Raw genomic sequence first — 25452 nt, 5'->3', positions numbered from 1 at the left:
CCGCTCCCCATAGAGGGGCTGGGGAAGCTCTCCGCTTGCTCCCCGCTATTGTAGGTGGCGAGCCTGGCTCGGACGGGAACCATATACGCTGGAGGGAGAAATCCCATAGTCTACAGTTCGACTAATCGACTGTGTGGGATAAAAAACCTCTCCCAATCACCAGGCTTAGGGCTATGGGGGCGGGAGGAGGAGCTGCGGAGGTCGGCCATGTTGGAGTGGATTTTTCCAAAGCGCGCTCCGCTGGATTCTCTCTGGGGGAGGATGATATGGATTGGATCTAAGAATCCCCATCCCTTTAATCGACAATTTATTTATCTGGCTAGGGGGCGAATGTAAAAATGCCCTAGCTCCTCGTATTCATTCGATGCGTGGGAGATAGCCCTTATTGGGCGTAGAAGCCAAGAGGTCCAACATTTATGGGGCCGGACACTACTTAACAAACATTCAAAATTTGGAGAAGAACCCGCCTTGCAATGCCGAAGACTATACTGCGTGTCAGACTTGACGTCATTGAAGCCTGGTTCGGGGGCTAATGAGGGAGTCCTGGATTAGGGGGTATCCGGACAGCCGGATTATATCCTTTGGCCGGACTGTTGGACTATGAAAATACAAGATTGAGGACTTCGTCCCGTGTCCAGATGGGACTCTCCTTGGCGTGGAAGGCAAGCTTGGCAGTACGGATATGTAGATCTCCTTCCTTGTAACCGACTCTGTGTAACCCTAGCCCCCTCCGGTGTCTATATAAACTGGAGGGTTTTAGTCCGTAGGACAACATACAATCATACCATAGGCTAGCTTCTAGGGTTTAGCCTCTCTGATCTCGCGGTAGATCAACTCTTGTACTACTCATATTATCGAGAATAATCAAGCAGGACGTAGGGTTTTACCTCCATCAAGAGGGCCCGAACCTGGGTAAAACATCGTGTCCCCTGCCTCCTGTTACCATCCGCCTTAGACGCACAGTTCGGGACCCCCTACCCGTGATCCGCCGGTTTTGACACCGACAATGCATATAAGAGATCAAAACTCAAATAACTTTCATGGATAAAATAGATCTGATCATAAACTCAAAGTTCATCAGATCCCAACAAACACACCGCAAAAAGACTTACATCAAATAGATCTCCAAGAGACCATTGTATTGAGAATCAAAAAGAGAGAAGAAGCCATCTAGCTATTGCCTACGGACCCGTAGGTCTATGGTGAACTACTCACGCATCATTGGAGAGGCATCAATGAGGATGATCAACCCTTCCATGCTCGTGTTCCCCTCCGGCGGAGTGCCAAAATAGGGCTCTAGATTGGATCTCGTGGTTCTGGAACTTGCATCAGCTAGAATTGTGTTTCGTCGACTCCCCTAGGGTTTCTGGAATATTTGGGTATTTATAGAGCTGAGAGGCGGTGGAGGAGACCCCCTGTGGGCCCCACAACCCATCAGGGCCCGCCAAGGGCCTCTCGCACACCCTGGTGTCTTGTGGGCCCCATGGGCCTCCCCCAGGTGCATCCTTGGCTCCCAAGTTGTCTTCTCGTCCAAAACATCTCCAAAAAGTTTCGCTGTTTTTGGACTCCGTTTGATAAGGATATTCTACCAGTAAAAGAACAAGCAAAAAACAACAACTGGCACTTGGCACTATGTCAATAGATTAGTCCCAAAAAATGATATAAAGTTGCTATAAAATGATTATAAACATCCAAGATTGATAATATAACATGGAACAATCAAAAATTATAGATACATTGGAAACGTATCACGTGTACGTGTGTAAATGTGGCTTCATCACCTTTGTTGATGTTATGGTGAGGACTCTGATGCCGATGAACGATCCCCTAGAGATACAGCTCGGATTTTGCCTATGAGTTTGTTACCGTACATAGTGGCGACACTACAAACGAATATTATTTGTCTTTCTCTTGAATAGGTGTGTATGTGGTAAATAAAGGGGACTGGTCAAAAGAGCTCGAAAGACACATATATCATAAGTCCATAGTTCCAAAAATTAAGCCACACCAAAATTGTATACATGATCACTTATTTGGCATAATCCCTTCACATGACAACCAAAGTTTCAGCAAACAATGATTGAAATGAAGTGCTTGAGAGCCTTGAGGATGATAAAATTGTGGGTATGTTTATGAGCACTCTAGCATCATGTTTTTCTACATGCCTTTCACTTCCTAACTTATGTTTTTTATGGCTCCATCTAAGAAAACTCTTCCGTGCATTCCCAGCAAGCAAGTGTAGTCTAGAATAAATAGAATTGAGTGTTGCAAAGTTCTTTAATCTAGTAGATCAAGAACTTTGTGTTGATTACTTTTGCTTCACTAACACTTGCATAATAACCATGCCAGTGCTATAGCTATACTAAGTTTTCAGGTCAAGAAGCGGAGGGCTATCTTGGTGTATCGATCCTAAGTGAACCAAAACCTTCTCGTTATTTCGGTTTAAACAACAGAGTTCCTTATGATTTGGGATCTCTATATATGTTGCTCGAGGATAATCAAGTTTAAGCTTAGCGAGTTGATGAGTGATATTTTTACACTCATTCACCCTTTGTTTAAACTGAGACATTTCATTAAAATCGAGATATTCGCTCCGCATTGCTACTAGTCACTAACGAATGCAAAGGATTCCACCAATCCTCTCTTTGATGTGTTTCCACAGAAAATGGGCTAAAAGGGAAGAAAGAAGATAGAAGAAATAAAGAGGAGGCGCACCAGAAGCCACAGGGCAAAATACGGCGTTTCATACGACCGCAAGTGTTGGAAATATGCCCTAGAGGCAATAATAAATTGATTATTATTATATTTCCTTGTTCATGATAATCGTTTATTATCCATGCTATAATTGTATTGATAGGAAACTCAGATACATGTGTGGATAGATAGACAACACCATGTCCCTAGTAAGCCTCTAGTTGACTAGCTCGTTGATCAATAGATGGTTACGGTTTCCTGACCATGGACATTGGATGTCGTTGATAACGGGATCACATCATTAGGAGAATGATGTGATGGACAAGACCCAATCCTAAGCATAGCACTAGATCGTGTAGTTCGTATGCTAAAGCTTTTCTAATGTCAAGTATTGTTTCCTTAGACCATGAGATTGTGCAACTCCCGGATACCGTAGGAGTGCTTTGGGTGTACCAAACGTCACAACGTAACTGGGTGACTATAAAGGTGCACTACGGGTATCTCCGAAAGTGTCTGTTGGGTTGGCCACGAATCGAGACTGGGATTTGTCACTCCGTGTAAACGGAGAGGTATCTCTGGGCCCACTCGGTAGGACATCATCATAATGTGCACAATGTGATCAAGGAGTTGATCACGGGATGATGTGTTACGGAACGAGTAAAGAGACTTGCCGGTAACGAGATTGAACAAGGTATCGGGATACCGACGATCGAATCTCGGGCAAGTATCGTACCGATAGACAAAGGGAATTGTATACGGGATTGATTAAGTCCTTGACATCGTGGTTCATCCGATGAGATCATCGTGGAACATGTGGGAGCCAACATGGGTATCCAGATCCCGCTGTTGGTTATTGACCGGAGAGTCATCTTGGTCATGTCTGCATGTCTCCCGAACCCGTAGGGTCTACACACTTAAGGTTCGGTGACGCTAGGGTTATAGAGATATTAGTATGCGGTAACCCGAAAGTTGTTCGGAGTCCCGGATGAGATCCGAACGTCACGAGGAGTTCCGGAATGGTCAGGATAGTAATGATAGTACCACCTACTTGTGGCACTGCCACGTAAGTCATATCGGTATAAAACGCATGAAGAAGCTCCATGTTGATGGATCTTTGGGCTCACTCGTTTTTGAAAAGTTTGGGACATGCGAACCATGTCTATTGGTGTATATGCATGAAGAAACTCCATGCATGGACCGTTTGGACTCATTTGAATTTTTAAAATCACTTGAGACATGCAAATCATACCACATGGGCGAGATGATTGAAAGCCTCGTTTTCAGTAAAATGGAACTAGAAAGCAACTTGTTGGAAGTAATACATTTTGATGTGTGCAGTCCAATGAGTGCTGAGGCATGTAGTGGATATCGTTATGTTCTTACTTCACAGATGATTCGAGTAGATATAGAGTATATTTACTTGATGAATCACGAGTCTGAATTATTGAAAAGGTTCAAGTAATTTCAGGGTGAAGTTGAAAGATCGTCGTGACAAGAGGATAAAAGATCTATGATATGATCATAGAGATGAATATCTGAATTACGAGTTTGGCACAGAATTAAGACATTGTGGAAATTGTTTCACAACTAATACAGCCTGGAACACCATAGTGTGATGGTGTGTCCGAACATCATAACTGCACCCTATTGGATATGATGCATACCATGATGTCTCTTATTGAATTACCATGATAGTTTATGGGTTAGGCATTAGAGACAACCACATTCACTTTAAAAAGGGCACCACGTAATTCCGATGAGGTGACACCGTATGAACTATAGTTTAGAGAAACCTAAGCTATCATTTCTTAAAAGTTTGGGGCTGCGACGCTTATATGAAAAAGTTTCAGGCTGATAAGCTCGAACCCAAAGCGGATAAATGCATCTTCATAGGACACCCAAAACAGTTGGGTATACCTCCTGTCTCAGATCCGAAAGCAATAAGGGATTGTTTCTAGAATCGGGTCCTTTCTCGAGGAAAAGTTTCTCTCGAAAGAATTGAGTGGGAGGATGGTGGAGACTTGATGAGGTTATTGAACCGTCACTTCAACTAGTGTATAGCAGGGCACAAAGAGTTGTTCCTGTGGCACCTACACCAATTGAAGTGGAAGCTTATGATATTGATCATGAGATTTCGGATCAAGTCACTCCCAAACCTCGTAGGATGACAAGGATGCGTACTACTTCAGAGTGGTACGTAATCCTGTCTTGGAAGTCATGTTGCTAGACAACAATGAACCTACGAGCTATGGAGAAGCGATGGTGGGCCCGGATTCCGATAAATGGCTCGAGGCCATAAAATCCGAGAGAGGATCCATGTATGAAAACAAAGTGTAGACTTTGGAAGAACTACTTGATGGTCGTAAGGCTGTTGAGTACAGATGGATTTTAAAAGGAAGACGGACAATGATGGTAAATGTCACCATTAAGAAAGCTCGACTTGTCGTTAAGATGTTTTCCGACAAGTTCAAGGAGTTGACTATGATGAGACTTTCTCACTCGTAGCGATGCTAAGAGTCTGTTGGAATTATATTAGCGATTACTGCATTATTTATGAAATCTTGCAGATAGGATGTCAAACATTGTTTCCTCGACGATTTTCTTGAGGAAAGGTTGTATGTGATACAACCGGAAGGTTTTGTCAATCCTGAAAGATGCTAATAAGTATGCAAAGCTCCAGCAATCCTTCTGAGGACTGGAGTAAGCATCTCGGAGTTGGAATGTATGCTTTGATGAGATGATCAAAGATTTTGGGTGTATACAAAGTTTATGAGAAACTTGTATTTCCAAAGAAGTGAGTGGGAGCACTATAGAATTTCTGATGATATTGTTGATCAGGAAATGACGTAGAATTTCTGGAAAGCATATAGGGTTATTTGGAAAGTGTTTTCAATGGAAAACCTGGATTAAGCTACTTGAGCATTGAGCATCAAGATCTATAAGGATAGATCAAAACGCTTAATGGTACTTTCAAATGAGCACATACCTTGACATGATCTTGAAGTTGTTCAAGATGGATCAGTCAAAGAAGGAGTTCTTGCCTGAGTTGTAAGGTATGAAGTTAAGACTTAAAGCTCGACCACGGCAGAATAGAGAGAAAGGACGAAGGTCGTCCCCTATGCTTAAGGCATAGGCTCTACAGTATGCTATGCTGTGTACCGCACCTGAAGTGTGCCTTGCCATGAGTCAGTCAAGGGGTACAAGAGTGATCCAAGAATGGATCACAGGACAGCGGTCAAAGTTATCCTTAGTAACTAGTGGACTAAGGAATTTTCTCGATTATGGAGGTGGTAAAAGAGTTCGTCGTAAAGGGTTACGTCGATGCAAGCTTAACACCTATCCGGATAGCTCTGAGTAGAGATACCGGATACATATAATGGAGCAACAATTTAGAATAGCTCCAAGTAGAACAGTTATTTGGATTAGCTCCAAATAGAACGTGGTAGCTACATCTAGGAGATGACATAGAGATTTGTAAAGCACACACGGATCTGAAAGGTTCAGACCCGTTGACTAAAACCTCTCTCACAAGCAACATGATCAAACCCAGAACTCTTTGGGTGTTAGTCACATGGCGATGTGACCTGTGAGTGTTAATCACATGGCGATGTGAACTAGATTATTGACTCTAGTGCAAGTGGGAGACTGTTGGAAATATGCCCTAGAGGCAATAATAAATTGATTATTATTATATTTCCTTGTTCATGATAATCGTTTATTATCCATGCTATAATTGTATTGATAGGAAACTCAGATACATGTGTGGATACATAGACAACACCATGTCCCTAGTAAGCCTCTAGTTGACTAGCTCGTTGATCAATAGATGGTTACGGTTTCCTGACCATGGACATTGGATGTCGTTGATAACGGGATCACATCATTAGGAGAATGATGTGATGGACAAGACCCAATCCTAAGCATAGCACTAGATCGTGTAGTTCGTATGCTAAAGCTTTTCTAATGTCAAGTATTGTTTCCTTAGACCATGAGATTGTGCAACTCCCGGATACCGTAGGAGTGCTTTGGGTGTACCAAACGTCACAACGTAACTGGGTGACTATAAAGGTGCACTACGGGTATCTCCGAAAGTGTCTGTTGGGTTGGCACGAACCGAGACTGGGATTTGTCACTCCGTGTAAACGGAGAGGTATCTCTGGGCCCACTCGGTAGGACATCATCATAATGTGCACAATGTGATCAAGGAGTTGATCACGGGATGATGTGTTACGGAACGAGTAAAGAGACTTGCCGGTAACGAGATTGAACAAGGTATCGGGATACCGACGATCGAATCTCGGGCAAGTATCGTACCGCTAGACAAAGGGAATTGTATACGGGATTGATTAAGTCCTTGACATCGTGGTTCATCCGATGAGATCATCGTGGAACATGTGGGAGCCAACATGGGTATCCAGATCCCGCTGTTGGTTATTGACCGGAGAGTCATCTCGGTCATGTCTGCATGTCTCCCGAACCCGTAGGGTCTACACACTTAAGGTTCGGTGACGCTAGGGTTATAGAGATATTAGTATGCGGTAACCCGAAAGTTGTTCGGAGTCCCGGATGAGATCCCGAACGTCACGAGGAGTTCCGGAATGGTCAGGAGGTAAAGAATTATATATAGTAAGTGCTATTTCGGCCATCGGGACAAGTTTCGGGGTCACCGGTATTGTACCGGGACCACCGGAAGGGTCCCGGGGGTCCATCGGGTGGGGCCACCTGCCCCGAGGGCCACATGGGCTGTAGGGGGTGTGCCTTGGCCTATATGGGCCAAGGGCACCAGCCCCAAGAGGCCCATGCGCCAAGAGAAGAGAAAAAGGGGAGAGTCCTAAAGGGGGAAGGCACCTCCGAGGTGCCTTGGGGAGGATGGACTCCTCCCCCCCTTGGCCGCACCCTTCCTTGGAGGAAGGGGCAAGGGCTGCGCCTCCCCCTCTCCCTTGGCCCTATATATAGTGGGGGAAAGGAGGAGCAAACCAATCTAAGGCCTGGCGCCTCCCTCTCCCTCCCGTGACACATATTCCTCCTCCCGCAGCGCTTAGCGAAGCCCTGCTGGAATCCCGCTACTTCCACCATGCCGTCGTGCTGCTGGATCTCTATCAACCTCTCCCTCCTCCTTGCTGGATCAAGGCATGGGAGACGTCTCCGTTCCGTACGTGTGTTGAACGCGGAGGTGCCGTCCGTTCGGCACTAGGATCATCGGTGATTTGAATCACGACGAGTACGACTCCATCAACCCCGTTCTCTTGAACGCTTCCGCGCGAGATCTACAAGGGTATGTAGATCCACTCCTCCCTCGTTGCTAGATGACTCCATAGATTGATCTTGGTGACACGTAGGAAAATTTTGAATTATTGCTACGTTCCCCAACAGTGGCATCATGAGCTAGGTCTATGCGTAGTTTCTATGCACGAGTAGAACACAAAGTAGTTGTGGGCGTTGATTTTGTTCAATATGCTTGCCGTTACTAGTCTTATCTTGATTCGGCGGCATCGTGGGATGAAGCGGCCCGGACCGACCTTACACGTACTCTTATGCGAGACAGGTTCCACCGACTGACATGCACTAGTTGCATAAGGTGGCTAGCGGGTGTCTGTTTCTCCTACTTTAGTCGGATCGGATTCGATGAAAAGGGTCCTTATGAAGGGTAAATAGCAATTGGCATATCACATTGTGGTTTTGCGTAGGTAAGAAACGTTCTTGCTAGAAACCCATAGCAGCCACGTAAAACATGCAAACAACAATTAGAGGACGTCTAACTTGTTTTTGCAGGGTATGCTATGTGATGTGATATGGCCAAAAGGATGTGATGAATGATATATGTGATGTATGAGATTGATCATGTTCTTGTCAAGGGAATCACGACTTGCATGTCGATGACGTGACAACTTCAAGAAGACACGATGATGGAGATCATGGTGTCATGCCGGTGACGTTGATGATCATGGAGCCCCAAGATGGAGATCAAAGGAGCTATATGATATTGGCCATATCATGTCACTATTATTTGATTGCATGTGATGTTTATCATGTTTTTGCATCTTATTTGCTTAGAACGACGGTAGTAAATAAGATGATCCCTTACAACAATTTCAAGAAGTGTTCTCCCCTAACTGTGCACCGTTGCTACAGTTCGTGTTTCGAAGCACCACGTGATGATCGGGTGTTAGATTCTTTCGTTCACATACAACGGGTGTAAGACAGTTTTACACAGCAAAACACTTAGGGTTAACTTGACGAGCCTAGCATGTACAGACATGGCCTCGGAACACAGAAGACCGAAAGGTCGAGCATGAGTCGTATGGCAGATACGATCAACATGAAGATGTTCACCGACGTTGGCTAGTCCGTCTCACGTGATGATCGGACACGGCCTAGTTGACTCGGATCATGTAATCACTTAGATGACTAGAGGGATGTCTATCTGAGTGGGAGTTCATAAGATGAACTTAATTATCCTGAACATAGTCAAAAGGATTTTGCAAATTATGTCGTAGCTCACGCTATAGTTCTACTGTTTAGATATGTTCCTAGAGAAAAATTATAGTAGCTATTATGCGGACTAGGTCCGTAAACTGAGGATTGTCCTCATTGCTTCATAGAAGGCTTATGTCCTTAATGCACCGCTCAGTGTGCTGAACCTCGAACGTCGTCTGTGGATGTTGCGAACATCTGACATACACGTTTTGATAACTACGTGATAGTTCAGTTAAATGGTTTAGATTTGAGGCACCGAAGACGTTTTTGAAACGTCGCGAAACATATGAGATGTTTCGAGGGCTGAAATTAGGATTTCAGGCTCGTGCCCACGTCAAGAGGTATAAGACCTCCGATGATTTTCTTAGCCTGCAAACTAAGAGAGAAAAGCTCAATTGTTGAGCTTGTGCTCAGATTGTCTGAGTACAACAATCACTTGAATCAAGTGGGAGTTAATCTTCCAGATGAGATAGTGATGTTTCTCCGAAGTCATTACCACCAAGCTGCTAGAGCTTCGTGATGAACTATAATGTATCAGGGACATATATGATGATCCTTGAGATATTCGCGATGTTTGACACCGCGAAAGTAGAAATCAAGAAGGAGCATCAATTGTTGATGGTTGGTGAAACCACTAGTTTCAAGAAGGGCAAGGGAACAAAGGGATACTTCATGAAACGGCAATTCAGCTGCTGCTCTAGTGAAGAAACCCAAGGTTGAACCCAAACCCGAGACTAAGTGCTTCTGTAATAAGGGGAACAAACCACTGGAGCATAATTACCCTAGATACTTGGTAGATGAGAAGGCTGGCAAGGTCGATAGAAGTATAGTGGATATACATTGTGTTGATGTGTACTTTACTAGTACTCCTAGTAGCACCAGGGTATTAGATACCGGTTCGGTTGCTAAGTGTTAGTAACTCGAAATAAAAGCTACGGAATAAATGGAGACTAGCTAAAGGTGAGCTAACGATATGTGTTGGAAGTGTTCTCAATGTTGATATGACCAAGCATCGCACGCTCCCTCTACCATCGAGATTGGTGTTTGCGTTGAGCATAGACATGATTGGATTATGTCTATCGCAATACGGTTATTCATTTAAGGAGAATAATGGTTACTCTGTTTATTTGAATAATACCTTCAATGGTCTTACACCTAAAATGAATGGTTTATTGAATCTCGATCGTAGTGATACACATGTTCATGCCAAAAGATAGTAATGATAGTACCACCTACTTGTGGCACTGCCACGTAAGTCATATCGGTATAAAACGCATGAAGAAGCTCCATGTTGATGGATCTTTGGGCTCACTCGTTTTTGAAAAGTTTGGGACATGCGAACCATGTCTATTGGTATATATGCATGAAGAAACTCCATGCAAATGGACCGTTTTGTACTCGCTTGATTTTGAATCACTTGAGACATGCAAATCATACCACATGGGCAAGATGGCTGAAAGCCTCGTTTTCAGTAAAATGGAACAAGAAAGCAACTTGTTGGAAGAAATACATTTTTGATGTGTGCAGTCCAATGAGTGCTGAGGCATGTAGTGGATATCGTTATGTTCTTACTTCACAGATGATTTGAGTAGATGTTGAGTATATTTACTTGATGAATCACGAGTCTGAATTATTGAAAGGTTCAAGTAATTTCAGGGTGAAGTTGAAAGATCGTCGTGACAAGAGGATAAAATATCTATGATATGATCATAGAGATGAATATCTGAATTACGAGTTTGGCACAAAATTAAGACATTGTGGAAATTGTTTCACAACTAATACAGCCTGGAACACCATAGTGTGATGGTGTCTCCGAACATCATAACTGCACCCTATTGGATATGATGCATACCATGATGTCTCTTATCGAATTACCACAATAGTTTATGGGTTAAGCATTAGAGACAACCGCATTCACTTTAAATAGGGCACCACGTAATTCCGATGAGATGACACCGTATGAACTATGGTTTAGAGAAACCTAAGCTGTCATTTCTTAAAAGTTTGGGGCTGCGACGCTTATGTGGAAAAGTTTCAGGCCGATAAGCTCGAACCCAAAGCGGATAAATGCATCTTCATAGGACAACCCAAAAACAGTTGGGTATACCTCCTATCTCAGATCCGAAAGCGATAAAGGATTGTTTCTAGAATCGGGTCCTTTCTCGAGGAAAAGTTTCTCTCGAAAGAATTGAGTGGGAGGATGGTGGAGACTTGATGAGGTTATTGAACCGTCACTTCAACTAGTGTATAGCAGGGCACAAAGAGTTGTTCCTGTGGCACCTACACCAATTGAAGTGGAAGCTTATGATATTGATCATGAGACTTTGGATCAAGTCACTCCCAAACCACGTGGGATGACAAGGATGCGTACTACTTCAGAGTGGTACGTAATCCTGTCTTGGAAGTCATGTTGCTAGACAACAATGAACTTACGAGCTATGGAGAAGCGATGGTGGGCCCGGATTCCGATAAATGGCTCGAGGCCATAAAATCCGAGAGAGGATCCATGTATGAAAACAAAGTGTAGACTTTGGAAGAACTACTTGATGGTCGTAAGGCTGTTGAGTGTAGATGGATTTTAAAAGGAAGACGGACAATGATGGTAAATGTCACCATTAAGAAAGCTCGACTTGTCGTTAAGATGTTTTCCGACAAGTTCAAGGAGTTGACTATGATGAGACTTTCCCACCCGTAGCGATGCTAAGAATCTGTTGGAATTATATTAGCAGTCACTGCATTGTTTATGAAATCTTGCAGATAGGATGTCAAAACATTGTTTCCTCGACGATTTTTCTTGAGGAAAGGTTGTATATGATACAACCCGAAGGTTTTTGTCAATCCTGAAAGATGCTAATAAGTATGCAAAGCTCCAGCAATCCTTCTGAGGACTGGAGTGAGCATCTCGGAGTTGGAATGTATGCTTTGATGAGATGATCAAAGATTTTGGGTGTATACAAAGTTTATGAGAAACTTGTATTTCCAAAGAAGTGAGTGGGAGCACTATAGAATTTCTGATGAGTATTGTTGATCGGAAATGACGTAGAATTTCTGGAAAGCATATAGGGTTATTTGGAAAGTGTTTTCAATGGAAAACCTGGATTAAGCTACTTGAGCATTGAGCATCAAGATCTATAAGGATAGATCAAAACGCTTAATGGTACTTTCAAATGAGCACATACCTTGACATGATCTTGAAGTTGTTCAAGATGGATCAGTCAAAGAAGGAGTTCTTGCCTGAGTTGTAAGGTATGAAGTTAAGACTTAAAGCTCGACCACGGCAGAATAGAGAGAAAGGACGAAGGTCGTCCCCTATGCTTAAGGCATAGGCTCTACAGTATGCTATGCTGTGTACCGCACCTGAAGTGTGCCTTGCCATGAGTCAGTCAAGGGGTACAAGAGTGATCCAAGAATGGATCACAGGGACAGCGGTCAAAGTTATCCTTAGTAACTAGTGGACTAAGGAATTTTCTCGATTATGGAGGTGGTAAAAGAGTTCGTCGTAAAAGGGTTACGTCGATGCAAGCTTAACACCTATCCGGATAGCTCTGAGTAGAGATACCGGATACGTATAATGGAGCAACAATTTAGAATAGCTCCAAGTAGAACAGTTATTTGGATAGCTCCAAATAGAACGTGTAGCTGCATCTAGAGATGACATAGAGATTTGTAAAGCACACACGGATCTGAATGTTCAGACCCGTTGACTAAAACCTCTCTCACAAGCAACATGATCAAACCCAGAACTCTTTGGGTGTTAGTCACATGGCATGTGACCTGTGAGTGTTAATCACATGGCGATGTGAACTAGATTATTGACTCTAGTGCAAGTGGGAGACTGTTGGAAATATGCCCTAGAGGCAATAATAAATTGTTATTATTATATTTCCTTGTTCATGATAATCGTTTATTATCCATGCTAGAATTGTATTGATAGGAAACTCAGATACATGTGTGGATACATAACAACACCATGTCCCTAGTAAGCCTCTAGTTGACTAGCTCGTTGATCAATAGATGGTTACGGTTTCCTGACCATGGACATTGGATGTCATGTTGATACGGGATCACATCATTAGGAGAATGATGTGATGGACAAGACCCAATCCTAAGCATAGCACTAGATCGTGTAGTTCGTATGCTAAGCTTTTCTAATGTCAAGTATCATTTCCTTAGACCATGAGATTGTGCAACTCCCGGATACCGTAGGATGCTTTGGGTGTATGCCAAACGTCACAACGTAACTGGGTGACTATAAAGGTGCATACGGTATCTCGAAAGTGTCTGTTGGGTTGGCACGAATCGAGACTGGGATTTGTCACTCCGTGTAAGCGGAGAGGTATCTCTGGGCCCACTCGGTAGGACATCATCATATGCGCAATGTGATCCAAAGAGTTGATCACGGGATGATGTGTTACGGAACAGTAAAGAGACTTGCCGGTAACGAGATTGAACAAGGTATAGGGATACCGACGATCGAATCTCGGGCAAGTACAATACCGCTAGGACAAAGGGAATTGTATACGGATTGATTAAGTCCTTGACATTGTGGTTCATCCGATGAGATCATCGTGGAACATGTGGGAGCCACATGGGTATCCAGATCCCGCTGTTGGTTATTGACCGGAGAGTCTCGGTCATGTCTGCATGTCTCCCGAACCCGTAGGGTCTACACACTTAAGGTTCGGTGACGCTAGGGTTATAGAGATATTAGTATGCGGTAACCCGAAAGTTGTTCGGAGTCCCGATGAGATCCCGGACGTCACGAGGAGTTCCGGAATGGTCCGGAGGTAAAGAATTATATATAGGAAGTGCTATTTCGGCCATCGGGACAAGTTTCGGGGTCATCGGTATTGTACCCACCACCGGAAGGGTCCCGGGGGCCCACCGGGTGGGGCCACCTGCCCCGGGGCATGGGCTGTAGGGGTGTGCCTTGGCCTATATGGGCCAAGGGCACCAGCCCCAAGAGGCCCATGCGCCAAGAGAAGAGAAAAAGGGGAGAGTCCTAAAGGGGGAAGGCACCTCCGAGGTGCCTTGGGGAGGATGGACTCCTCCCCCCCTTGGCCGCACCCTTCCTTGGAGGAAGGGGCAAGGGCTGCGCCTCCCCCTCTCCCTTGGCCCTATATATAGTGGGGAAAAGGAGGAGCAAACCAATCTAAGGCCTGGCGCCTCCCTCTCCCTCCCGTGACACATATTCCTCCTCCCGCAGTGCTTAGCGAAGCCCTGCTGGAATCCCGCTACTTCCACCATGCCGTCGTGCTGCTGGATCTCCATCAACCTCTCCCTCCTCCTTGCTGGATCAAGGCGTGGGAGACGTCTCCGTTCCGTACGTGTGTTGAACGCGGAGGTGCCGTCCGTTCGGCACTAGGATCATCGGTGATTTGAATCACGACGAGTACGACTCCATCAACCCCGTTCTCTTGAACGCTTCCGCGCGAGATCTACAAGGGTATGTAGATCCACTCCTCCCTCGTTGCTAGATGACTCCATAGATTGATCTTGGTGACACGTAGGAAAATTTTGAATTATTGCTACGTTCCCCAACAGCAAGCGCCCGTATGAGTGCCCATATGGTGTGGATTCCGAGGCTTCTCGTCCACCTAAACAAATTTTATAAAGGGTACCACACCGAAATGTCAACAAAACATTGTCGAGCGAAGCCAGAACAAAACCATCTTCATCCCCTCTCATCGACCCTAGCCGCTGCCATTTTCCATCTCCACAGTCTCCATCACCACCATAGTCCATCTCATAATCGTGCATTGCACACGGCATCCATTGTAAGACATGTTATCATTCAATCGATCTTCTAGATGTGTTCTTCTTGCGATCTGATCTCCATGTGTGAGTAGTCTGATAAGGTATGGGTTGAGGCATAGGCCTTGCAACCCTCTATATTTGTTGTAGGGGTCAATGGAAGGGCTTTGAATTAACATCCCAAATGTGTGAAATAAATTGTTCCATAGATGTCTCTTGTCTTGTTTGTGATCTTCATCCCTGTAGGTACGAAAAGGCTAAGGGCGAGGAGAACGTGAAGTGTTATTCTGAACACCAGTGATAGAAGGGTTTAGTATGGTAACACGAATCCAATCATTGGGGATTAATGAGGTGTAGTCATTGAAGCCCAAAGCTCTTATCTGATTATTATAATCTTAAATTATTGAGGCAACCCCGTGCGACGAATAGGGCCTTCGGTTGGACAACTGATTCTTGATGCAGGACACGTGCCAGTCAAGGTGTTATTAGGACACATCCTCCACTTCAATTGTAACAAGCACATCACGATGGGTGACTTCCAACACACAAATTAAGATCATACCTGGTCCCAACTCAAATACATCATTGTAAGCATTAAGACCTCATACTCGTACCTTCTTTTTATTATAAGTGTTGAATCACAATTTTGCTTGATTGATCTGGTCAAAAGCTGGAATTGATCCTTTGAGAAAAGCTTGTTAGAAACCATCGCTTCAAGGAGACCTTCCTCTTGTGGGTTCGATAACCCAGGGTCACCTCCGGGAAAATATGTGCGGGATACTCTCTGATCCTTTACCAGATCTCTAGAAGGAGGTATTACTGCCTCACATGATCAGGATCAATTCGATGTTATCAGTGGCGTGTTTGTCGGGACATGGTGGATTGTCACTTTATGAATCTATTTTTCACTAAAATAAATTGAATCTTTTGAGGTTTTCTTGTTGTATAATTAAATAGCTTTGCATAATCTCTGATCTATCTATCTTCTTTGTTAAAGATTGATAGTTTTACATTAGAGGGAGTTCTGCTTTTTAGCGGGTTCAATCTTGGGGTGCTATATATCCTAGTGACAAAAAGGGACAAGACACGTATTTGTATTATGGCCACTGAGGATAAAACATCAGTGGTTCATGATATTAATTGATGTTTTGCTATCTACATTATGTAATCATGCGTATTGCAATGCTCTGTTTCTTTTCAACTTAATACCTCAAGATGCTTGCTGGATAGCGGTTTTGTGTGGATTATTAGTAGTAGATGTAGTTGGATTAATGCTCTACTTATAATGGATATAATGCCCATATAAGATTATACCATAAATGATCATAGTCATACATGTTGCAATATTAATAGGTGCCCAACTATAATTTGTTTACCATGCCACTTGCTTCCTTGCTTGAGAGAGAGAGAGAGAGAGAGAGAGATGTCACTAGTGAACCTATGCCCTCTTGGGTCTATTTTCCTTTACTGAAAAAATATTTTCCTTGATGCCCTATGTTATTTTTTTCTACAAATTTCATTATTAATGTAGATCAACATGTGGAAAATTCGCTTGTCCATGTTCAAATGTTTCGATGATCATATTTCTTAGTCCTTATAATAATGATAGATTAATTAGCTTCATATACTTTTGTAGATGTGACCAAACAAGTTATCTTATAAATGCGATCTAATGCAACTTCATGCCGCATTTTTTGATTCTTCAACACCTTCTATTGAATGCTATTTGTGGCATGCAACTGTAATCAAACCTAATGTAAGATCTCATAGGAATATGTGTGTACCAAGGATTTCACTTAAATGGATTTGTGTATGTAACCATTACAAAAAAAAGTTCGACGCCGACAGACAACACTGACATCCTTTTCCGCTATTACATCCATCTCCCTCCACTCCACCCCTTTCATTTGAGAGCCACCAAAAGCAGACCGGCTAGCCTGATCCCGTGCCTCGTCTGACAATGCAGTCGGTCGGCGATGGCTCCGGACATGTGCCCGGATTTTCGCTATACATATTTGGTGTAGATTTATACATGCCTTGAAGGCGTTCGGCGCTATGCCGGTAGTGTGGAGTGCTTCACCGAGCTCTCGGGCCACTACCGGCAATTCATGGTGGTTGTTCTTCTCTTCGTGGTGCTCCGGTGAGTGGGAGCCGAAGAGGCAGGGGTGCTGAACACTGCCTACTTCATGAGTAAGTATGATTCTACCCTAGATCTATAGCTTTTGATCTTTCCCCCACAAATCTCTTCATGCCGCCGAGGTAGAGGAAGAGGAGGTGGCTGTGGATGCCACATCAATCTCCAGTTATGCTTCCACTAAGATTTTGATCATTGAGATCATCAACAGGCGTGCTTAGCATGGAGTTACGACATACATCGTTTACATGCCGGCCTCTGTCACTAACTTACTTCTTCTGGGCAAATTAAAGGCCGAACTTTCGAAGGTTTCTTGGCTCCATTCTTTCATCTCGATGTGTCATTGCCAGATGGTTGGCAATCTAGTTCCGGTGAAGCTTTTGCGACCCTTCTGTAGGTGCTCCGGTGGAGATGGCGGAGCGGATCTGCCGCCCCCAAGTTGTTCGTCCTCGGTGGCAACGGCCCTGGTCTTCCACTGGTACCATTTACCTGGGCCGTATTGCATTTCTAGTTTTTGTTCTGGGGTCCTCTATGGAAGATGCAAGTTAATAAAAAGTTCACTTATGTTGTGCATAGATCATCTATGTAAAGCAGTTGATGTAGCTATCGAGCAACATGTCCTAAATCTAACAAAACTTACTTCTTGCATAAATGCTTTACATGAGATTAAGGTAGTCCGCATGGATTGATGACTAGGGTATTATTAAAGAAAATTTTAGTATTATGTCGTTTAACATATTGTGTAGCGGTTACCCCTCACTCACATCCCTGCCGACAGAGTGAAGCAAACCCCCCCCCCCCCCTCTATATCTCTCTATTTCATACACTCGTTGTCATGTATTTGCATCTGTCAGCTTTGTTGTACTCTTTACTTGGAGTGTTGGATGTTGTGATAAATGAGGTTGGAGCCACTCGCTAGTCTTCAGCGGCGAGATTAGTACTCTCTCTTGTTCTCTTCTATATAAGGCACACATCATCTTAATAACTCTATTGTCTCCCTCTACCTACCTCACCTTCCTCTCTTGTAGCTCTTCATCTCCCTTTACCTTTTTAACTGGGTTGGGTCCCGAAGGAGCCAGAACCCATTAGATAAGCATGACAATAAATTTTACAAAAATACCCTATAGAAAGTAAAAACTGCAACCTAGTCCAAGCACTTTACAGACCCCATATCATCATGATAGATTGTAATTATACCCTGCCTAAAAGCATCACCAAGATCCAAGACCTCTATCGCCGGGGATGAACTACTTGGGATGGAGGCCTCGCTTATGGCGTAGGGTTGCAGGCCCTTGATGGACACTTGACTGCCTCCCTTATGGCGTCAAGCCGGGAGGAATAGCAGGAGCTGGTGCCGAAGTCGCTAGAAATGCCTCCCTACCTTGGCCGTGGTCATTTGTCAACGTCATTTTCGTCGTCACGTAGTATTAGCGGTCAATATCGATAATCCCGAGGCAACCGATAGATGTCTCAAATTCTTGCCGCTCTTGTTCTAAAGTCTCCATATACATAGTATGTAATTTCACAAAAAATAATAATATATATATATACATAGTATGACTATGTATATATATGTGTGTGTCCAGTTTAATGGTAGAGTGGTAACGTTCTTCTTGAGAACAGAAGGAACACGCGATACAGCACAAAAATGGCTCCTCGAGACCGCAAGACGAGCCGATCAAAAGATTTCCTCCTGAGCTCAGGAACGGCAGCCGTGCCGGTGAAGTCACGCAGCGCCGTCCCGGACACGCCGCCGGTCCTGTTCGCGTACGGGGCGCTGCCGTACCAGCAGAGCGGCGGGCGGCGGAGGTGGCGCGAGTGCACCGTCGTGCTGGGCGCCGTGGCCATGGTGGCGCTCTTCCTCACCCACGCGCTCCTCCCAAGGGCCAGCGTGTTGTCCGAGGAGACGCGCGGGCAGGCACGAGCGGACCAGAACATCATAGTCGCTGCCGGCGCCGATGCCGACGGGTTCCCGTGGAGCAACGAGATGCTGCAGTGGCAGCGAACCGGGTTCCATTTCCAGCCGGAGAAGAACTACATGAACGGTATGTTACGGAATTCATTGTCATTATCTCATTCGAATTGTTGAATTTGGAGATTCTAGTATATCTTCTTTCTCCGGCACGACCGCCTTGTTCCATGCACGGAGAAAGAAAGAAACTGACCGCTTTTTCCGTGTTGATGACTGACATGGCTACGTACCATGGCGACACGCACGCACGCATGCATGCAGATCCAAACGGTGAGTACGTCCGGCACTAGCTCGCTGCCCAGCGGTCTGTCCGTCTCTATGTACTTAATTAACTGAAACACCTCCTCAAAAAAAAATTCTAACTGAAACACAACATGCAGCTCCCATGTACTATCGTGGACGGTACCACTTCTTCTACCAGTACAACCCCACCGGCGTCGTCTGGGGCAACATCACGTGGGGCCACGCCGTGTCGCGGGACCTGGTCCACTGGCGCCACCTCCCTCTCGCCATGGTGCCCGACCAGTGGTACGACATCCACGGCGTTCTCACCGGCTCCGCCACCATACTCCCCAACGGCACCGTCATCGTGCTCTACACAGGCAAAACCGACACCTCTGCTCAGGTCCAGTGCCTCGCCCTTCCCGCCGACCCGGATGATCCCCTCCTTGTCAACTGGACCAAGCATCCCGCCAACCCTGTCATCCTCCCGCCCCCCGGCATCGGCCTCCAGGACTTCCGCGACCCCACCACCGCCTGGTTTGACCGGTCTGACCTGACATGGCGCACCCTCATCGGCTCCAAGGACAACAACGGCCACGCCGGCATCGCCTTGATGTACAAGACCAAAGACTTCATCAGGTACGAGCTCATCCCCGAGGTGCTCCACCGCGTCGAGGGCACCGGCATGTGGGAGTGCGTCGACTTCTACCCGGTCGGCGGCAGCAACAATTCCTCCGAGGAGGCGTTGTACGTGTTGAAGGCGAGCATGGACGACGAACGACATGACTACTACGCGCTCGGGAGATATAATGCGGCGACCAACACGTGGACGCCGTTGGACCCAGAGCTGGACGTCGGGATCGGGCTGAGGTATGACTGGGGAAAGTTTTTCGCTGCCACGTCTTTCTACGACCCGGTGAAACGGCGGCGCGTGATGTGGGCTTATGTCGGCGAGACCGACTCCTTGAGTGCCAACGTTGCCAAGGGATGGGCTTCGGTCCAGGTACCATTAACATGCATCGATATAATTCCATTTTACCTTGCGTTTACCATCAACCATTAGTTTCATTTCTTCATTAGGCATGCTCGTACTCCCTCCATGTTTGTTCGGCTAAGGAAGCTTGAGTTATATTTCATCGAAAGCACATCATTTAATTTATATTCGAACAAAGTTTCTAAACATATACTCCCTCTGATCCATAATATAATTAAGAACGTTTTTGACATTACTTTTTATAATGTGTTATACACGTGCATGCCAAGTAAATGTGGAACCATCTGCCTATGGCTCAAATTGTCATGTACTGAACTTTTTATAATGTGTTGTAGGAAAATAGGTTCGAAAACAGAGAAAGTCGGTTTAAGTAACCAGAAGAAGAATTAAAATTTTGAAAGCTAGATTAACATAATGCATAGCAATGCCAAAAGTGCCCGGCATAAATATGGTGGCCGTTGTGATTGAGGCACGGGTTAGCTTAATTTGTCCTGTCCGAACTAAACACACCAATGGTCGTGTGCATCAACCTATGCATAGGTCGGAGGTTTGCTCTCTTTTTTTTAGAACAAGCTAAGCACACAAAATCAGAATATTGTTCATTCATTCCTATTTTGTTTGTGTGGTCACTTTTCTTAATGGAAATCAATGGAGATTGCAAGACCATTTATTACCAATCATTTTTATCATTTTTAAGTTCTTGGTATCAATGTGCATTCATAATCAGAGGACTTGCCTATCTTACATGTGTGTAGACGATTCCGAGGACGGTAGTGTTGGATGAGAAGACCCGGACGAACCTCCTCCAATGGCCGGTAGAGGAGATCGAGGCCCTCCGCTTCAACAGCGCCGACTTTGGCGTCATCACTATCCACACTGGATCCATCATCCCTCTCCGCCTCCGCCAAGCCACTCAGCTTGACATCGAGGCCTCCTTTCGCCTGGACGCTTCCGCTATTGCCATCATCAACGAGGCTGACATCAACTACAACTGCAGCACCAGCGGTGGAGCCTCAACCATGGGCGCACTTGGTCCCTTCGGCCTCCTCATCCACGCTACTGGTAATGGTGGCAGCGAACAACTCGCGGTTTACTTCTATGTATCGAGGGGCCTTGACGGGGCACTCCGAACCCACTTCTGCCATGACGAATTGTTGTCGTCTCGGGCGAATGATGTCATGAAGAGAGTGGTGGGCAGCACGGTGCCAGTGCTCGATGGCGAGGCTCTATCTGTGAGGGTGCTCGTGGACCATTCGATTGTGGAGAGCTTCGCGATGGGTGGGAGGTTGACGGCCACGTCGCGGGTGTACCCAATGGAAGCCGTCCACATGGCAGCGGGGGTATACCTTTTCAACAACGCCACAGGCTCCTCCATCACCGTCGAGAAGCTTGTAGTTCATGAGATGGCCTCGGCATCTTACAACCAGACTTTCGTGGCCGACGACGACTCGTAGCTTCAGTAACCTATATACTAATCTGGTAATGGGGTTAGGATCCTCTGTAATAGTCCACCATGCAGTACGGTCACTGCCGTGTGGACCCAGCCCCAAATGTCATCTGCACTATAGCACCATACAGTACCGCAGAGGATCTCAACCTCTGGCAATGAGGGTCACTTGCCTCCAAACTATGACTCCTATGATAATAACGACGGCTAGTACCTATACTGGAGTGTTATGCGCGCCTTATTGTGCGGTTTTTCTGTTAGGTGTGTTTGTCTTTTTTTTTAATATTATGGTAGGTTGGTTAATTTTGGACTCTATTTGTGTTGGCTTGGTTATCATTTTATTGGCTTGGATGCCATGCATTAACGCTGCGGCTGTTGTGCACGTTTTAGCAAACATCATCATATGCAGCGATAAGCACGTCCGCGTATACAACAATGCCCACCCAGCCACCACGAGCACCTGTGGATGAACCCAAGAGGCAAAACCAACAATGCAGACACATACATGTGGGCCCCTCTACGCATCACACACCCAGATTCACCATTAGGCTTTGTTGCGAGGGAGCATAGTATTAAAGGAAATTCATATAAAAATACACATCTAGAGTGTGTTAAGTTTGCTTTAGAACTCGCTGCCTTCGTAAGTTCGTAATGTTTATAGACATAGAAAGGTCATCAAGTGTTGATGCATCTGCCACACGTAATGTATAAATGCTGATTGGTAAGTTCATAATGTTTATAGACATACAAAGACCATCAAGTGTTGATGCATGTGCCACACGAAATTTATAAATGAGAGAGAAACATAACATCGACTTTAAGTGTTTTTCCTTGTTCAGAATACATCGAACTAAGTTATGAGCCTCTGTATCACGTAAAACAATCATAACACTTATTTTGCATGTTCTTTTTAATAATGTCCATGGTATTATTGAAACCGTTCAAACATTTTGAAGAAAATGCTCACCTTGTATCTGAAAATGTTCAGTGTGCATTGATAAAATGTTCAACATGTATTCAAAAAAATTGTTCCATGTGTATCTGAAAAATGTCCAACATGTATCTAAAAATGTTCAGTGTACATTTGGCAAATGTTCAACATGTATTCCAAAGATTTCATGTGCATCTAAAAAAATGTTCAATGTGTATACAAGTCGGCATTTATTTGAAGATAAGAAGAAAAAATAAGACGATGAAAATACACCGAAGAAGGAAGAAATGCCATATGGAATCTTCTAAAACCGGTCCGTAGAAGCTTCCCAAATCCGCTCCTAGGAAGCTACGGTATGCACACTATTGTGTGGTCACTTTTTTAAGAGTAAATTGCCGAAAACCACCACACTTGTGTCTATGGTACTTCAAAACCATCGATTTGGCGAAAACCCACAAAAGACCACCACTTCCTGTGGCAAGTGGATAACACAACGCACTAAACCAACTGTGAGCCGCGACAAACAGGAAAACTGACAATCCTAGCCCACCTGTCAGAGCCACGTAGCGCGGACAAACGGCCACGGGCAGACAACAGTTACCCCCTGTCTCGTTAAGCTCACTCCTTCCTTATTTCAGTTTCACTCCCTCGTTTTCCCCTTTCTTTCTTCTACGCGCAAAGCTATGGCGAATGGTGGCGACGACAAGGTTGACGTTGCTGGCAATGGCGATTCATATCCGGGCGCGGTCGCGGTCGAAACCTTCTTGACGTCGACTTCGGGTCATCGTCAGAGGAGGACAGCCCGCCCTCGCCGTGCACCATGAGCTTCTCAACCATGATGGAGGGGCTAATGGGATTGTTGATATGGAGTGGCCTCCATCTTTAACTGCTCGCGCAGGAAGCAAGTATCAATCCGGCATATTCGTTCCACGTGCAGCTTGGCCAATAGTGATGTCGTCCATACGACTACCAATTCCAACCCTGCCAATACCACAGGCTTCCTTACAAACAAACATAGCCATCCCTTTTTGGCCGGTCCAGGCGATACATAGCACTCACGCTATATTTTCTAGAAAAAGAAACTGAATTACCGTATATGGGATCAGGCCCCCTATTTCACGCTCAGTGAGCAAACAAACATGAGACAATTTGTCGGAGTAATGGGCCACGGGTAGGCTAACCCGGGGCCCAGAACCCTTTTCAAGACATCGGGGCTGACTGCGCCCCTCAAGACTCCAGATGAAGAGCCGCCTTCTGGAGGCCGGCTGAAGGAACAGTCGACTGCCCGCATGCGGCTGAGTCCTGGAGGCGAGGTCAAGACCGGCCGACTCCCGCCTGGCGGCTTCCAGAGAAGCCGGCCACGGGGAGTCGGCCCACGGCACCAACAAAGCCCATGCCCTCATTTGGGGGGATGGGACGGGGAGTGGCAACAGTGAAGCCCACTCCCTCCCCTTTTCAGGGGATGGCTAGACTACAGTGCGTTGTACCAACGGAGATCTCCGTCTGGCGCGGCATTGTTGCCATGCCATCCCTGACATCAGCAACAGTGGGCGGAGTCCTGCACCCACGACGGCCTGACAGTACGGTCCACGGGTCCTGGGCCCTACTAGTCAGCGAGAGTCCAGAAGACGGCAAGAGCGCCACCAGTCGGACCCGTAGGGAGCCGGCCCCCGGGAGTCGGCCTGCCCCTCCCACAGGTCCCCCGCGCCATTAACCAGACGAGACAGGGAGTGGCTACAGTGATCACCCGCCAGGCGGCGGGGCTGTAGCCACGACCCCATGACCAAGCCTGCGTCATTAGAAGCACGGCTACAGTAATCAGCAGCCGGCAAGACCCGCAAGCGACGGGTATGGCATGTCGGCTCTGTACCAGACCAGTCGGCGGGGCCCACCAGTCGGCGGGCCCCACCAGTCAGCAGGAAAGCCAGCAGGCGAAGAGACTGACGGCTGGGCCCTGCGCCCAGATGGTTTACCATTGTACCCCTGGGGGGTAGGCCTATGTAACCCCCCCCCCCAAGGGCACCCATGCAAAGGGTTCCGACCAATTAGACCTAGACCAGATCATAGAGGAAGGAGAGAGCTAGCCCTGCCTTCTCCTACTTCCAGCATACAGCTCGAGGAGCGCTCTTGTACTCACTTTGCCTTAGTGATCATGCGGAGACCCCGCAGAGCAGGACTAGGGGTGTTATCTCCTAGGAGAGCCCCGAACCTGGGTAAAGTACGCCGGTGTTCGTGTTTACGCTGAAGGAAATATGCCCTAGAGGCAATAATAAAGTTATTATTTATTTCCTTATTTCATGATAAATGTTTATTATTCATGCTAGAATTGTATTAACCGGAAACATAACACATGTGTGTATACATAGACAAACAGAGTGTCACTAGTATGCCTCTACTTGACTAGCTTGTTAATCAAAGATGGTTATGTTTCCTAACCATGGATAAAGAGTTGTTATTTGATTAACGGGATCACATCATTAGGTGAATGATCTGATTGACATGACCCATTCCATTAGCTTAGCACTCGATCGTTTAGTATGTTGCTATTGCTTTCTTCATGACTTATACATGTTCCTATGACTATGAGATTATGCAACTCCCGTTTGCCGGAGGAACACTTTGTGTTCTACCAAACGTCACAACGTAACTGGGTGATTATAAAGGTGCTCTACAGGTGTCTCCAAAGGTACATGTTGGGTTGGCGTATTTTGAGATTAGGATTTGTCACTCCGATTGTCGGAGAGGTATCTCTGGGCCCTCTCGGTAATGCACATCACATAAGCCTTGCAAGCATTGCAACTAATGAGTTAGTTGTGAGATGACGTAT

General features: G+C 45.6%; 1 protein-coding gene across 1 annotated transcript; it reads left to right on the top strand.

The window, feature by feature from the left end:
* Window positions 1-18645: 18645 nt before the first annotated feature.
* LOC125521979 (sucrose:sucrose 1-fructosyltransferase-like) lies at window positions 18646-21982 on the top strand. The gene is made up of 4 exons (XM_048687043.1): window positions 18646-19104; window positions 19293-19301; window positions 19412-20256; window positions 21003-21982. Exons 1-4 carry the CDS (start codon window positions 18708-18710, stop codon window positions 21699-21701), a joined length of 1950 nt encoding a protein of 649 aa, XP_048543000.1. The 5' UTR covers window positions 18646-18707; the 3' UTR covers window positions 21702-21982.
* Window positions 21983-25452: the final 3470 nt, after the last annotated feature.

The sequence above is a fragment of the Triticum urartu genome, chromosome 7 (assembly GCF_003073215.2).
Source record: "Triticum urartu cultivar G1812 chromosome 7, Tu2.1, whole genome shotgun sequence".
In the NCBI taxonomy this organism is placed as follows: domain Eukaryota; kingdom Viridiplantae; phylum Streptophyta; class Magnoliopsida; order Poales; family Poaceae; genus Triticum; species Triticum urartu.
The sequence above is the reverse complement of the archived record's forward strand: the minus strand, read 5'-3'. Positions and strand labels throughout refer to the sequence as shown.